The 14,901-nt window shown below is 36.7% G+C and overlaps 1 protein-coding gene across 2 annotated transcripts in view; it reads right to left on the bottom strand.

Annotated features, from left to right (window-relative positions):
• The window catches only part of ZNF385D (zinc finger protein 385D), a 936,273-nt gene that overhangs the window by 112,961 nt on the left and 808,411 nt on the right, over positions 1-14,901 (bottom strand). For both annotated transcript variants that reach the window (XM_059162500.1, XM_059162501.1), the window contains one exon: positions 8,719-8,829. In XM_059162500.1, coding sequence (XP_059018483.1) covers positions 8,719-8,829 — 111 coding nt within the window. The remainder of the gene's footprint in view (positions 1-8,718; positions 8,830-14,901) is intronic.

The raw sequence follows: 14,901 nt of genomic DNA, 5'->3' as shown, positions 1-14,901 counted from the left end.
TGGATGGAGACAACAGATCCCAGAGGCAGCATTTTGCATTTAAAATGAGGTTTGGCAGGCTTGAAAAAGGTGAATCTGGGCCAGAATGTTGGGTGTACGACAGTGTTCTAAAACAGACTTAGATTATACAGAAATCTAGAGAGTCTGAAGGAATACATCCATTTTCTCAAGTTGTGGTTCCAATGTCATCTAAGAAATTCTAGCACCATAATCCCAATGCAGCGTGCAATTTATAGCATGCTTGGTACAATTTCAATCTCCCTAAGCTGGCAGTAAAACCAAATAGCCACCCTTAAACTAGTCATCACAAGAAAGTTTTAGTGTGGAGGTGGTAAAATGAATGGGTATGTTCATTTCATCTATAATCTCCTGGCCATGTGAACCCTTGAAAAAGGTACAATGATTCTGGTTTAATTAATGCAGACAATAGAACTCAACAAGAGATAGCACAGAGCAACAGAGCTGAGGAAGCCAGGACACAAAGGGCCACAAAATCCAAAATGACAGAAGAATAGACGCTAATAGGAATTAACTTTTTCTTAAATTCCTTTATTTCTCTGCCCAGGAACAAATTCCTCTACTGCCCTAGTTTACAGGGCCATGGCAAAACTGATAGTATTAAGTGCTGAATGAACCATAATGACATATAACAAAAAGGACAAGGGAGGGGCTCCTGGGTGGCACTGTCAGTTAAGCATAGGACTCTTGATTTTAGCTCAGGTTGTGATCTCAGGGTCCTGAGATGGAGCCCTGCAATCTGGCTCCACACTCAGCAGGGAGTCTGTTTCTCCCTTTGCCCCTCTCTTCCGCACGCCCCCCCCCATGATTATGCTATTTCTCTGTCTCTCTCTCAAATAAATAAATAAATCTTAAAAAAAAAAAAAAAGAAATACACATCTTGCTTCACATTCTACTTTCTCCACTTTCTGTCCTTTCATGCTTTGCCCATGCTTAACACTCTTCTGAAAACTCTGCCTTCAGTAGGTGCTGTTGGATGAACAGAGCTCAACACAGATTCTCTCCTGCTTCCTTCAATATTTAGTATAGCCATACTGTTCTTTAAGTGATTCTCAATTTTGAAAGGTGTTTCTACACTCCAGCAATCTGTACTTCTAGCAATTTAGCAATGAGCGTATCCACCTTGATTAACTTCTGTATTGAGTGTAGAACTTAAGTGACTAGTGGTCTTAGCTGAGAATGGTCACTTGACGCCAGTGCAAACCTCAAGATAAACTTCTCTTAGGGCATGTCACCTGATATGGCAAATAGAAGCCTATGCTGGGAGTTAGGAGCCCTGTTCCCAGCCCTACCATCTGTTCCAACAGCTTAGACACCTTGGAAAAGTCAACTAATATTCTGACCTTCGTTTTTTCCAATTCTACAATCTCTAAAATGGAAAGAAGGACTTCTTAGACATCTTTAAGTCCCATACACGACTGTTCTCTGAGGTGCTCACAGTAGTTCATAGCAATACAAAGATCACTTTGATTCCCGGAAGTTATATAACACATCTACTCATAATATCTTAAATCAACTTCTCTTTCTAGAGAAAATGGTCAAATTTTCCATGCGTAGGAGAATCTGATAGAAGAGTGAATTTCATTATTTTGTTTCTCTTTGTTTATAAAGAAAAAAGCCCAGAGGAACATAGATTCTTTTATAAAGAGTTCTCTTTTCTCGGTCCCTTACCCTTCATCCCATTCATAGATGAAACTCTGGAATATCAAAGCCTGATTCAGAGAGTCCCGAAATATCTCAGTGTTGAAGTTTTATTTTTAAAAGCCTGCCAAAGAAGCACGATGCTTAAATAGGTTCCTATGCTCCTGACTGGTTCATTTTCTCCTGAAATCTCTAAGAGCCAGACCCAATATTTCCTGCCTAGTCCTTCAGTTCCAAGTTTGTTTTCTGAGAATTCCTGACACAGCTGTAGGCTCCATTCAGGAAACAGAAGGTAGTGAGGCTGAGTGATGAAATGGGGCCCAAATGCACACACAAAGCATAAGGCCTTCAAAAGGGACCTCTCAGGCCCTTGATTCAAAAGCAGCCAAACCTACAGTCCATTACCACCACACGCCCCAGAGCTAGCTCCCGACACAAGGGTGACATGACAGTGCAACTAAACCTCATTAGGCCCCAGACATGTCTCTTCATACACAAGCTGAATGGCCCTGTCATAGAAGTACTTTTGAAGAAGAAAAAGCACCCCATGGGAATGCCACAGTGCACAGGCCAAAGTTCTAAATAGCCCTGGGAGTCCTGAAGATGAACAGGAGACACTCTCTTAGGAAAGAGGTATTTGTTTCAAAGCTGCCTGAAATTTAATTTCTGACTGGGTTCTCAGAAAATCTTTTGGGACTTAGCAGCAGCAGCAACAGACTTAAAGAAACTTTGAGAGTTTCTAAGAAATGCAGCTTTGCTCAGGACAAGGTAACCCTGCAGTTTTTAAAAGGTAAAAGGTAAAGATACAGGAGTAGTGAGAACTTCAAATCAACCCCCAAATACATTGAATACAGGCACTTCCAACAGGGTAGATCCCTGTAAGTACTTTTCTTAAGGATAGATATTTTCCAACTTCAGTATTTCTTAGAATTAATTTACATTCAGAGAGCAAAACAGTGATAACCACATTATTCATCCTGTAACATAAAAATGACCTTTCCATTTCATTGGCTATGCAGTTTATAATCCAATTGCCTGCATGTTCTGTTTTATAATCCTTACAACATGGCATAAGCAATGGCTATTCATTTTATTTTTAATTTTTTTTCAAGATTGTATTTATTTATTCATTTGAGAGAGAGAGTGAGAGATTGAGCACGAGCTGCGAGGAACTGCAGAGGGAGAGGGCATAGCAAACTTCCTGCTGAGCGGGGTGCCTGACGTGGGGACTCGATCCCGGGACCTGGAAATAAGGACTGAGGTGACAGCAGGCTCTCAACCTTCCGAGCTACCCAGGAGCCCCTGGCTATTCATTTTAAATAAGGTGATTACGGAACTTATAAATTCGACAAAGAGCCCCAGGACACAGGGCCAACTGAAAAAGGGGCAGATCTAAACAAGAGGTTGTCTAATTCATGATCCAGTGATCTTCCTGCCATTATACTTAGCTTCCCTGGATGTTGTTTTTGGGTTTGGGGTTAGATGCACATCCCCATGCATAGACTGATTGATTGATTAATTGATTTGTCAGAGAGAGAGACAGCACACACACAAGCAGGCAGAGTGGCAGGCAGAGGCAGAGAGAAAAGCAGGCTCCCCTCTGAGCAAGGAGCCCGTTGGATGCGGGGCTCGATCCCAGGACCCTGGGATCATGACCGAGCAGAAGGCAGTAGCTTAACCCACTGAGCCACCCAGGTTCCCCCCGCATGCATAGATTTCTATTAACCCTTATCCTAGGATATGCAATAAAATGCTGAAATCTGAATGAGACAACGATATCTATGAACTCTCTTGGACATGTTTTGAGACAGCAGACACTGCCAGAAATAGGCAAGAAATATTTAGAAAATTTTAACTGAGGCCTTCAAAATGGAATTTATAATTTAGGACAAAATATGTGTGTGTGTGTGTGAGTGTGTGTGTGTGTGTTTTAAGTCATAGTAGTATAGTAGATGCAACAATTCTTTTTTAGCTTATAAAATTTAAGCATGCTTATAAAGGAAATTTGGAAAATAAAAGTAGAAAGAAGTAGAAGAGTTCTTCAACTCCAGCACAACCACCATTGGTTTTTTTTCTCTCCCTCCATGCAGTATTTCCTTTAAATATCAACACCCCCCAGAAGACTATAGATTTAAATATTTAAAAGATGTGTCTGAAGTCGTGGTATTACGAGAATTTAATTATCTAATTTAGTCATTTGGTAAGAAAAATGTTCCTTTTCGCAACTTCATCATTATATTGTTTCATTTGGTTACAGAAGTTAACACAGATATAAATTAAATTCAGACATATTGGTTAATTTTACTACATCCCAGGGTGCTAAAATATATAAAAACAACAGTAATTTCTATTTTATAATTCCACTGAAAAATGTATCAATTATCTCAGTGATAATCCCAAGGATCCCCTCTGGAGATCTGGGTGACAAGGATTGTGACCTTCTAATGATGTAGTTTTCCCTTCTTCTTTACAAAACAGCATCTCATTGTAATTGATGCCTGATGGTCCTAAGTCATAAAGGATACATTGCTACTATATTATCACTCACTAGTTTGCATTTGTACTTAAATTTTCACCATGTTTATGATTCAATCATGTGACTGAATATGGGTGATGCCATTGGAAAGTACTCACAAGCACTGTCAGGCAAGGCCTAGTCCAGGCTCTAGAGGACTTTCCCCAGCAGATAATACATCCAGTTAATTCTGCAAGGGAAGGAGCTCCCAGGCCTCCCTCTCCAGCAGCACATAGATCTCTAGCCACACCATTACTGTAGGATTGGCTGGAGCCTTTGGATGGACTGGCTACTTGGCCTAGACCAGATGGGCAGGAAGAGTGACAAGAGTGTCCACAAGAGTGGACACTGACCTTGCTGGCCAGTGACCAGTGACTGGCTGGGTGGCCTTGTATGTCTCCTATATTCTCTGCTCCTCAGGTTCCATATGGGAAATTAGAAACTTTTTCTTCTGTCTCTAACATATTATGAAATACTATTGTCGGTTAACCATACTGACTCTTAAATGCTACAACTTAATGATTCTTTGGTTTGGGGCCTGAGATCTTACTTTCCACTCTATAAATAGTCATCAAACAATCATTTGACATCTCACTTAATAACATTACATCCATGCTGGTACTACTATAAATTGTTTTTCAAAGGTACACTTAATAACTTGCTCAGTTCAATGGTAAGTTATGCTTATCTTAAGATGCTGATAAAATAACCAGACAAATTACAACCTTCTGGTCTTCAGTCGGGAACTTTTTGTATAACCCTTATGTGTGTTTCATGTAAATGTCGAGAAAAGCTCTCTTTTTTTTTTTTTCCAAAGAAAAAGCCTATATTAGGAGAAAACTATCTCATTTAAGTGCATATAGTATAATATGCCATTTAAACAGATTTCTGCAGGGCCAAAAATAGAAAATGTACTGTACAGGTATTACATAACACCAAACTACACAGGTTATAATATGAAGGGTTAAAAAATATGTAAAACCATAGAGGAAAAGGAAATTGAATTTTCATGATGCAAAGATGAAAAGAACTACAAGTTATTATTTTCTTTGGAAGGGGAAGAAGCTTTGAAATGTAAAAAGGTTCATAAGGCAAAAATACTTTCCTATGTGATTGAGGATGCATCCAAGCACACAAGTGAATTACAGTGTTACTTTTCCAAAATAATTCTAGGTTTAAGAACGGAAACAGGAAGATAAGTTCCAGATTCACCTGGAAGAAGCAGATGCAGTTTTAGGGGGATTAAGAAGTCTTTTCTTGGGTTTAAAATGGTCAAATATGAGATATATCTATATGTATCTATCTAGAAAATATTTGTATTTCCTCTTAATGTAGATTATTTTCTTCTATGTGAATGAATGGATGATAAATCTAACTGATCATGGCACTCAGTAGTAGATATTTTATAAAAGTAATATTTGTGGACATGGCCAGTCACTCATAAACGAATCCCATATTTCCAGAACATTAGTTCCCCTTATTGACATAAGAATGCTACAGAGACATTTTTTAAGTCTCTAAAGGAATTTCTGCTCCTGTACTTCAGCTTTACAAAAATTATATTTTGTTTGTAAATCATAGGTAAAGGGTTGCCATGTCATTTATAAATTTAATAACACTGAGTTTTCACATTTTTTAAAACTGCAATTTTAAAAATTAGCACTGCATAGTGAATTTTCATTTGAGATTCAAGATAAAAAACAAGCAACGAATTCAGACGTGTCCAGTTTATATAGAGCAATGAAGCTATACTGGGTAATTATCTGATAAATCCAAGTGGTCATAAAATTCAGTTCAAATCTAAGCCAAACATCCAAATGAGTATCTGTAGCAGGCAGAATAATGATATTTAAGACCTAATCCCTGGAAACTATGAGTATGTTACATTATATGACAAAGGGGGATTCAGTTAGTAGATGGAATTAGGTTGCTAATTAGCTGATTTTAAAATAGAGAAGTTATCCTGAGTCATCCAGATGAATTCGCTGTGATCACAAGGGTCCTGAAGTTTGGAATAGGGAGGCAGAAGAGTGAGCATCAGAGTCATTCAATGTGAGAAGGATTCAACTGGCCACTGCTTGCTCTAACAATGGGAGGGAGTCATGAGCAAAAGAGTAGCCTCTAGAAGCTAGATAAGAAAGGCAAGGAGCTGAATTCTTCCCTGGAGCCTCCAGAAGGAACATAAGCCTGCCAACAATGTGATTTTAGACCAGTGAAACCCATTTCTGACTTTTACCTCCAGAAAGAGAAGATAATACATTTATGTTGTTTTCAACTACTAAGTTTGCCATAATTTATCACAGCAGTAATTGAAGATTAATGCGGTAACCATTATGACCCAGACCAATTAGTCTAAATTCTCCAAATACCTTGGTCAGTTTCCATGTACCACATGCCATACACACCTGAAAACACAATTATGAGAATGAGAATCAACTGTGCCCGATAAATACATACTGATTTCTATATCAACTTGAACTTCATTGGCAAAATAAATTGTTATTCTCTCTTATCAAGGAAATAAAACAAGATTACATTTTATAAAAGACATAAATGTTCTGTATGTTATTGTTAATGCATAGCTGGTAATAATTCTGAAGACCTTAAGCATGACTTTGATATCCATCAACAGGATTAGAAACACTCAAAGAAAGAAAGAGAGAGAGAGAGAGAGAGACTATTTTCTTGAAGTGTTGAGTGACCCACAGCTGGAGATCACCAACCAAGGACCTAGCCTAGATGTGGCAGATGGTTTTCTTAGATTTAGTGTGAAACTGGGGGCAATGAGCTTGAGGTCTCTTTCTGATTCCCAGTTTACAGGATTTTCACTTAACACAGAGGAGAAAATATTGACAGTGAAATTGTTGGCAGGAGGAGATATTGAAATAACCCTTATTAGATGTAAGGAGCTGACAGCATGGCTCCTGGGAGACTTTTGTTTATTATCTGATCAGTTCCAAAGTGAAATATCAGTAAGATTTAAGAAGGAAAGAAATCAAGAAAGATAGACTTAAAACAGCAATTACAGAACTATATGATTGTTCACTAAATGTTCAAAAATGATCAAAATTGCAAGTATTGAGTTCAGAACTCTTATGTACAGGTCAAGAGGACTTTTTTTTTTTTTTTTTTTTACTGAAAGAGATTATTATATGACATTTATCAGTTGAAAAGTTTTTCTTAATAAACCATGACAACTTTCTTAAAGTCTAAATCAAATCAAAGCACTTGGTATTGAAAAACAAACAAAACAAAACAAAAACCAAAAACCTCTCTTTAAATAAAATGCTATATGTTCAGTGTATTCTCTTTTTATATCAGCAAATACTGTCTAGGTGATATGCAGGCAATCTACTTTTTTTAAGCCAACAGAAGAAATGTTATAAAACTACCTGATGATTGTACTAATAGGTATGGCTTCATAAGACCATAGCAATCCTTACACAAAATGAGATGGTCTCAAATTTATTTGTTTATAAAAGACAGTTTATTTGTTATATCTCTTTTCTGTGCATGACTACCTCACATGCTTTCTTCATTACCAGAGCACCTAAAGGACCTGCTTGCCTAGAAAGATTAAATATTAGAAGGCCTAACAATCTCCAGCGTCCAGATCGCTCTGGTGGTCTTCTCCACATGGCACATCCACTTAGGGCAAGATAATGGCACCTCGGAGGTCGGGCAACTTTGATAGGATAGGGTCCTCTGTTTGCCTAGAATATCTATACTTCAGCAGTATTCTCTTCCTAGTCCTTCCAAACCAACACTCTTTCTCTTTTCTGTACCTCTCGGGACCAACTCCACACCAAAGGAGGTTGGGGAAGGCAGGGAGTATTTTTCACATTGACTACAAGCCAAAATGAGCTTCACTGTGATGAATCCAGAGATTTTGTGATCCTTAGAAAGGTATGGAAGATATGAATGACTCTCTGCAAATGATTTGCCAAGCACTGGTCAGGTCCACAAATGTCTCCTCACTGTCATTTTCTCCACTTAAGATTTATTCATCAGGGGCTTGAGTGCTTGGAGATCTTTAAGACTCCCTATTAAACTGCCAACACTTCTAGGGTAATAACTCGAGAACTCTAACACAAACATCACTAAGGACACAAGGGCTGGTCTGGAATTGGGGATCACCAAGGCAGATTTAAAAAATTACAAAGCAAAATGTTGGCCTTGAAAGATAATTTGGGACTTATATTAGAGGCATAATTTATTTAAAAAGTCTTGGTCCTAAATCTGACTATTCCCCAAAGGGAAAGTATATTACCTAAATTTAACATTACCAAAAGACCAAAAATATATATAGAGAGATATACCATTAAACTGCAAGTATAAAATACTGGTAACATATATGTTTCCATAGTAAACAACCAAAAATAATAAAATAAACTCCAAAATTAAAGAACATAAGGAGTTAAAATGTTATCTTCAAATTTTGACACTCTCAGTTATTGGAGAAAAATGTTTAAGAAATCTCTTCTGCAAGATTAAAACATCGTAATACATTTTTTTTTCCAGTGAATACTAAATGGTAAACTTACATCGGAATTAAATCTCAACTGGCAAATGTTGCATGATATGATTTGCTTTCTTCGATGAGGAAGAGGAACCCCAAATGTATGATTTATTACAGCTTTCTGAATCGGGTCCATCTGTAATGAGAAAGAAAATACAACAAATAGAAATAAAGCTTGTCAGTTCCATTGGAATATTGCCTATTTCATTAAAGAGCCAATCTGTACAGCTTGAATCTACTGTTCACATTATGAAAAACATTTTTATTATAGGAAACAGCATTTCTACTTTCTTGGAAAATAGACAATAAGCTCAAAGCTCAGTATGATAAGAAAATGATAAAAGTACCCATTAGAGTTTGCATATTAACAGTTTTTCTCATTTTTGATCAACAATTGTCTCAGTTTGATAATCCTAAAATATAATTAAAGGTTTATCAAAACTCAAATTATTGCAAATGCCAGCAATCTTACACAGAAGTGAGTCTATGCCACTGCCCTAAAATGGACCTATAAGTAGACTTGGTCAGAGGAGTAGTTTTGAGAATAAATTATGCACCATAATCCAACATTAACCTTATGCTACTTTTGGTTATCTTTTCTGTGTTAAGAATATAGTATACAAATCTTACTTTCTAAGAATTCAAATGCATGGAGCTATCTATTCATTCAAAAATCATTTATGACCATTTAATATAGCCTGCTCTCCTATGGACTTACTATTTGAGGTTCAGAGAGTCTGGACCAAACCAGTTTATCTTTCTCCATCCCATATTCCCAGGCTAGGTCAAGTGACACCAAAGACATAATGTCAGCAACTTGGCTCTGATAAAACTCACCAGCTTTGTACTACTGTCCACATCAGTGGTTCTCAACTGTTGGAGTCAGATAAAAATTTTGATCTGCTTCTTAATACTGGTGCAACGTCTTTGCTTATCTGTGTCTCCTAAGGTGGTGATGAGGTTCAAAAGTGATAATTCATAAATCTACCTAATCATGAAATCTACCTAGTGCTAAGCACATTATAGTGTAAATAAATGTTGGCTATTATATTTTCTCTCTCACAGCGCACATGAAGATCAGAGCCTCACACTCCTATAATCATTGTTGGCACACGACTAATTTCTCACATGGCCAAGAAACATTTAAAATAAATCAAACATTACACATATGGCCATGACTTCTGTTGGATGCCTGCAAAGTTCAGAACTTCAACTCTCATCAGACCTGAAGTTCTTCCGAGAGTTCTCAAAATGGGTTTGGATAGCTCAGAAATAATACGACACTCAAAACAAACAAACAAAAAAAAGCCAAGAATGTGTCTGTGAAATGATTCTCTAATATTCAGCCTCTCTGATACATTGTACTTTATTAATTACCCTAAACAAGTCATTGATAAATTCCATCTCTTTTGTATTTCAAATTATCAGAACCAGTTCATTGATAGGTTGTCTTCATAGTAAGTAGGAGGAAGCTTCTATCTACAAAGTCACAATTTCTATTAGGTTGTCTAGGCACTCCTAATGCACAATAAAAATAATGCACTTAGCATTTATTAAAAGTGTCTTCTATGTGCTAAGCACTAGGCTAGGTGGTTTATATATTAAACAGTTACAATGATCAAGAAGAACTCATGGGTGTAATCATTTTTACCTTCCATCATCACATGACATTTTTTATTTGATGTTAATCCTTTCCCTAATTCTGGAGGAAACTCAGCTATCCCTTATTTTTCTGGTCACTTCCAAGTATTAGTAAATACTAAGAACCCCTCTCTCCTTACTAATGAATTTTATCATACTTTAAAAAATCATATCATACTTTTTAAAACTAGTTAGGTATAATTTATATGTAATAAAATTTAGCAATGTTAGGTGTAGAATTTGATGAGCTTTGGCAAATACACACAGTAGTAATATTACACAAACATTTCCATCACCTGGGAAGGTTTCCTACTGTCCCTCTCAACACCTGACTCCCACACCCCACTTCTGAAATCACTGGTCTGCTTTCTGTCACTATTTTTTTGCCCTTTCTTCAAGATCATATAAAGGAATCATGAAGCATGTGTGGTTTTTTGTGCCTGACATTTTTATTTAGAATAATTCTTTTAAGATTCATCCATGCTGGGACGCCTGGGTGGCTCAGTTGGTTAAGCGGCTGCCTTCGGCTCAGGTCATGACCCCAGCGTCCTGGGATCGAGTCCCACATCGGGCTCCTTGCTTGGCGGGGAGCCTGTTTCTCCCTCTGCCTCTGCTGCCACTCTGCCTGCCTGTGCTCGCTCTCTCTCTCTCTCTCTGGCAAATAAATAAATAAAATCTTAAAAAAAAAAAAAGATTCATCCATGCTGTTGCATGAATCAGTAATTTATTCCTTTTTATTGCTCAGTAGTATTTCTTTGTATGGATAAATGACAATGTGTTTATTCATTTGTCAGGGGATGAATATGTGAATTGCCTCCAGTAAATTGTATTACCTTTTCAAGTCTTAACACACAGTCTAAAGCTCATTCCTAAATTCAGTTTGGCATCTTAATTCAGACATTAAAAACTAACTTAAAATTACATTCTCCCTCTTAGACTAGACCTACTGTCAGTAGTATGAATAATAGTATGAAAAGTCACAGGCCATAGTATACAGTTCTTTTCTCTTTATATATTTTTCTTTCAAGTCCCTTACCTCTATGCCAGCTAATCTTCCAAACCTGCCTCAATCCCATCTCACCCCCATTTCCTTAGAGCCCAGTGGAAGATGCAGAGGCTGGAGAAAGCCAGGAGTGACTCTGGGATACTCCAATAGCCTTCCTTTTGCTTCCCCAGATCACTTTTATAACTTTTTTAAAGATGCCATCACAATGCTGCTTGGACAACAATCACAGGGAACACTAGGGGATAATTTGCCTTTTAGCCAGAAGCTAAAGAAGTATTAAAAGCAGAAAGAGGTCACGGACTCAGAGATAGTTGCTTCATCATATGCTACTGCATCTGCTCGGTGCATAAATGGGAACCATTTCTATTTGGGGATAAGGTGAATTATGTCTATAACCCATTTAGGAATGGGTTATTATAAGAAATCCTCTTATAATGATACTATAAAATAAGAATAAATTATGCATTTATATTAAAGATGTTCTCTGATAATGAATAGTACTGAATTTTTATCATATATTAGTGAGCAGCATATTATTTTGGTCTTTCAGGAACACTGGGAAAGCAGTCACCATATTCAATCCAGATTTGTGTAGGAGGTGTTTTGGAACTAGACACTTAATGCAAATGTGGCATATTCTCTAGATTTAATTTTTTTATTTGCATTGAATGATGCTCTGATCACTGTGAGTACAAAAATCAAATTTCAAGATGCAAAGTAGTGTATTTTTCTTCAGAGACAATTTTATTCCCCAGTATACTTAAAAAAAAAAAAAAACACCCACTTAACTGAATTATATTTCAAAGATGGATTTAACAAACTATAGTTACACCAACAAAAGTAATTCTCTTTATCATTTTAGAAATCCAGTACAATGAAATGGTAAGTTTAATACCTTTATTGATGAGCATGAATCATATTCACCTTTCTAATATCTACATCTCCAAGTATAAGTAAAACCACTTACAACAAAGATTCATGAAAGGACAAAATCTCAATAATAACTACTTCTATTGTTACATAGTTAATTAAATGATATCACATGGTATGTAACTAAAAGTAGCACCTATTATCAATCAAGGGGACACACACGCACACCAATACACAGACACACATACATAGCCACTTTGAATTTTGTCAAAACATATCATTTTTTGCCATTATAATCAAAAATTTTGTTTGAAAAGAAAGTCATATGTGTTGGTTTTACCCACAATAGGTATGCGCTGCCAAAACAATGATACTTTATTGTGTGTATGCATATTATCATTAGGAGTTTTTCCACACAATCAGTCTCAAGTGATGCCAATGGGTGTAGGTAGGAAAAAGTGTTCTTGGGTCAAAAAAATTGCAGGAAACCTGGATAGTACAGCCTAGACATTCACAGCACACAATAAAATATTAAATTGTCTGAGATGACCTGTAATAAAAAACATCTGTTTTGAATAAATAATTTCTAAAATAATATAACCAAAACTGATTTTCTTTGTCTTTAAATTTAGCATCCTTGTTCAATGCATACAGTTTGGAAAATAATTATCCAGTAATATAGACCAATACAAGAATATGAATGAAATGTAAAGCCTTGAAAAGAAAGTAAAGACGCCAAACTAAAAGTGTAACACAGAGAAATCAGATCCATAAAAGCTTCGATACATTCCGCTTAACTCAGGCAGCCTAGAATTAACTAAATTAAATGGTAAAATCTTCCTGTTATTGTAATACATATTTATCTAATTTCTGAAGTGGGGTATTCTAAATACATTATCCAGCCCCCCAAACAAACAAAAGTAAGAATGATACACTACCTATTGATATGCTTATCCAAACTCTAGCCTAAAATTCAATTTCAAACTCAGCCTATGGCCTTATTTAAAGCCAAATGAATATGTTTTTCTTCATTTCAAGCTTAAGCATCTTTGCATTTCTATCTCAGGTCTTGCTTTTCCTTCACATCTCCTCTGGGCATTCTGCTAAATTGATTTGTAAATGAGTATACAAGGGACAGCTACAGCTCAAGATTCCCTTCTCTAGGATGCCCATTGTATTTTCTGAAGATAGAGGTTAGCCCTGAGTTTACCTTTCCTGCTCTATGAGACTTTCTCTTTTTCTGTTCCTCTTATTATTGTGTCTTTCAATTTTAAAATCAAAGAATAAAAACTGAAATGCCAGGAAGTTTAGAAGTTCAGAAATATAAAGGTTGTCTCTTCCAGGTGGTATTTCTATGTAACAATGGTCAGTAACGATAACTCTAAAGGTTACACTCACAGGAATTTACTGATTGTTTTTATGGTTATCAGCGTCATTTCCATCCTATCAGCTTACTGAGATACTCTCACTGCCCCTCGCCTACTATCACACACTACTACGTGGCAGAGCCAGCTAAGATGCACAACCGCCCACTCTGCCCCCGTCTCCCTCAGGTACCACCATCAAGCTTTGTGATACCCATTGTCCTGGACATTTGTGACTCTAGTATTAGGTGACACTGGGTTGAGGCCCTGGTGGCTTTACTATACCAAATATGAGTTAGAAAAATCTGAGTTTATATTACTCATATTCACACATTAGAACACACTAATAAAAAATTCTAATTATCCCAAGCCTACAACAAATTTGTTCATTTGAAACATATGCAATGTTGATCTTTTTCTTTAACTTTTAAGTGGACAAATAACTTATATTAAAAAGTGTATACATCTTAAGTACATAATTAGTTGACTTTTTAAACCTGTGCATACTTCCATGGTATCATCATCCCAATAGACATATAGAACATGTTCAGCAATCTAGAAGGTTCCAAGAATGGAGGCACAAATTTGGGAGTCCCCAAGCCACCTGCACTTCTGACTATATGGCTGTAAATTTGGGGGTTACCATGACTCCTACATGTTTGATAACTTGCTAAAATGATTAATAGGACTCAAGAAAACACTATACCTATGGTTAAAGGTTCTATTATGAAGGATATAAATCAGGACCAACCAAACGGAGAGTCCCAGAAGGTGAGATCTGGTAGAATACTGAAAATGGAGCTTCCATGTCCCTTCCCCAAGAAATTAGGATGTGTCATTCCCCTTCCCAAAACCTCATAGCTAAGAAATCTGCCCCAAACCTTGCTCTCTGGAGTTTTCATTGGGGTTTCATTACATATGCATGACTGACTGAAATACTGGAAAAGTGAATTAACTCAATCTCTAGCCCCTTTCCCCTTCTTGGAGGTCCAGACTGGTATTACCTGCTCAAAGCCCAATCCTCTAATCATGGTTAGTCTTCCTGGTGACTGACCTCCATCCCAAGTCATCTCATTAGCATAAACTCAGGTGTGATCCAAGGTGGGCATGATTCACAAAGCCTCTCATCACTCAGGAAATTCCAAGATGTTAGAGGTTACATAAAATTCAAAAACTGAGGACAAAGATAGCCAAATTCTTTATTACACAACCATTGTATATCTTTATATTTTTGAATGCATATCTTTGCACAGTTGTAAGCATAATAGAGTATATTTTCTCTTTTTTTATTTAACAATATATCATAAGAATACTTACATTTAAACAT

The sequence above is a fragment of the Mustela lutreola genome, chromosome 2 (assembly GCF_030435805.1).
Source record: "Mustela lutreola isolate mMusLut2 chromosome 2, mMusLut2.pri, whole genome shotgun sequence".
Classification (NCBI taxonomy): Eukaryota; Metazoa; Chordata; class Mammalia; order Carnivora; family Mustelidae; genus Mustela; species Mustela lutreola.
This window is presented reverse-complemented; position numbering and strand designations above follow the sequence as displayed.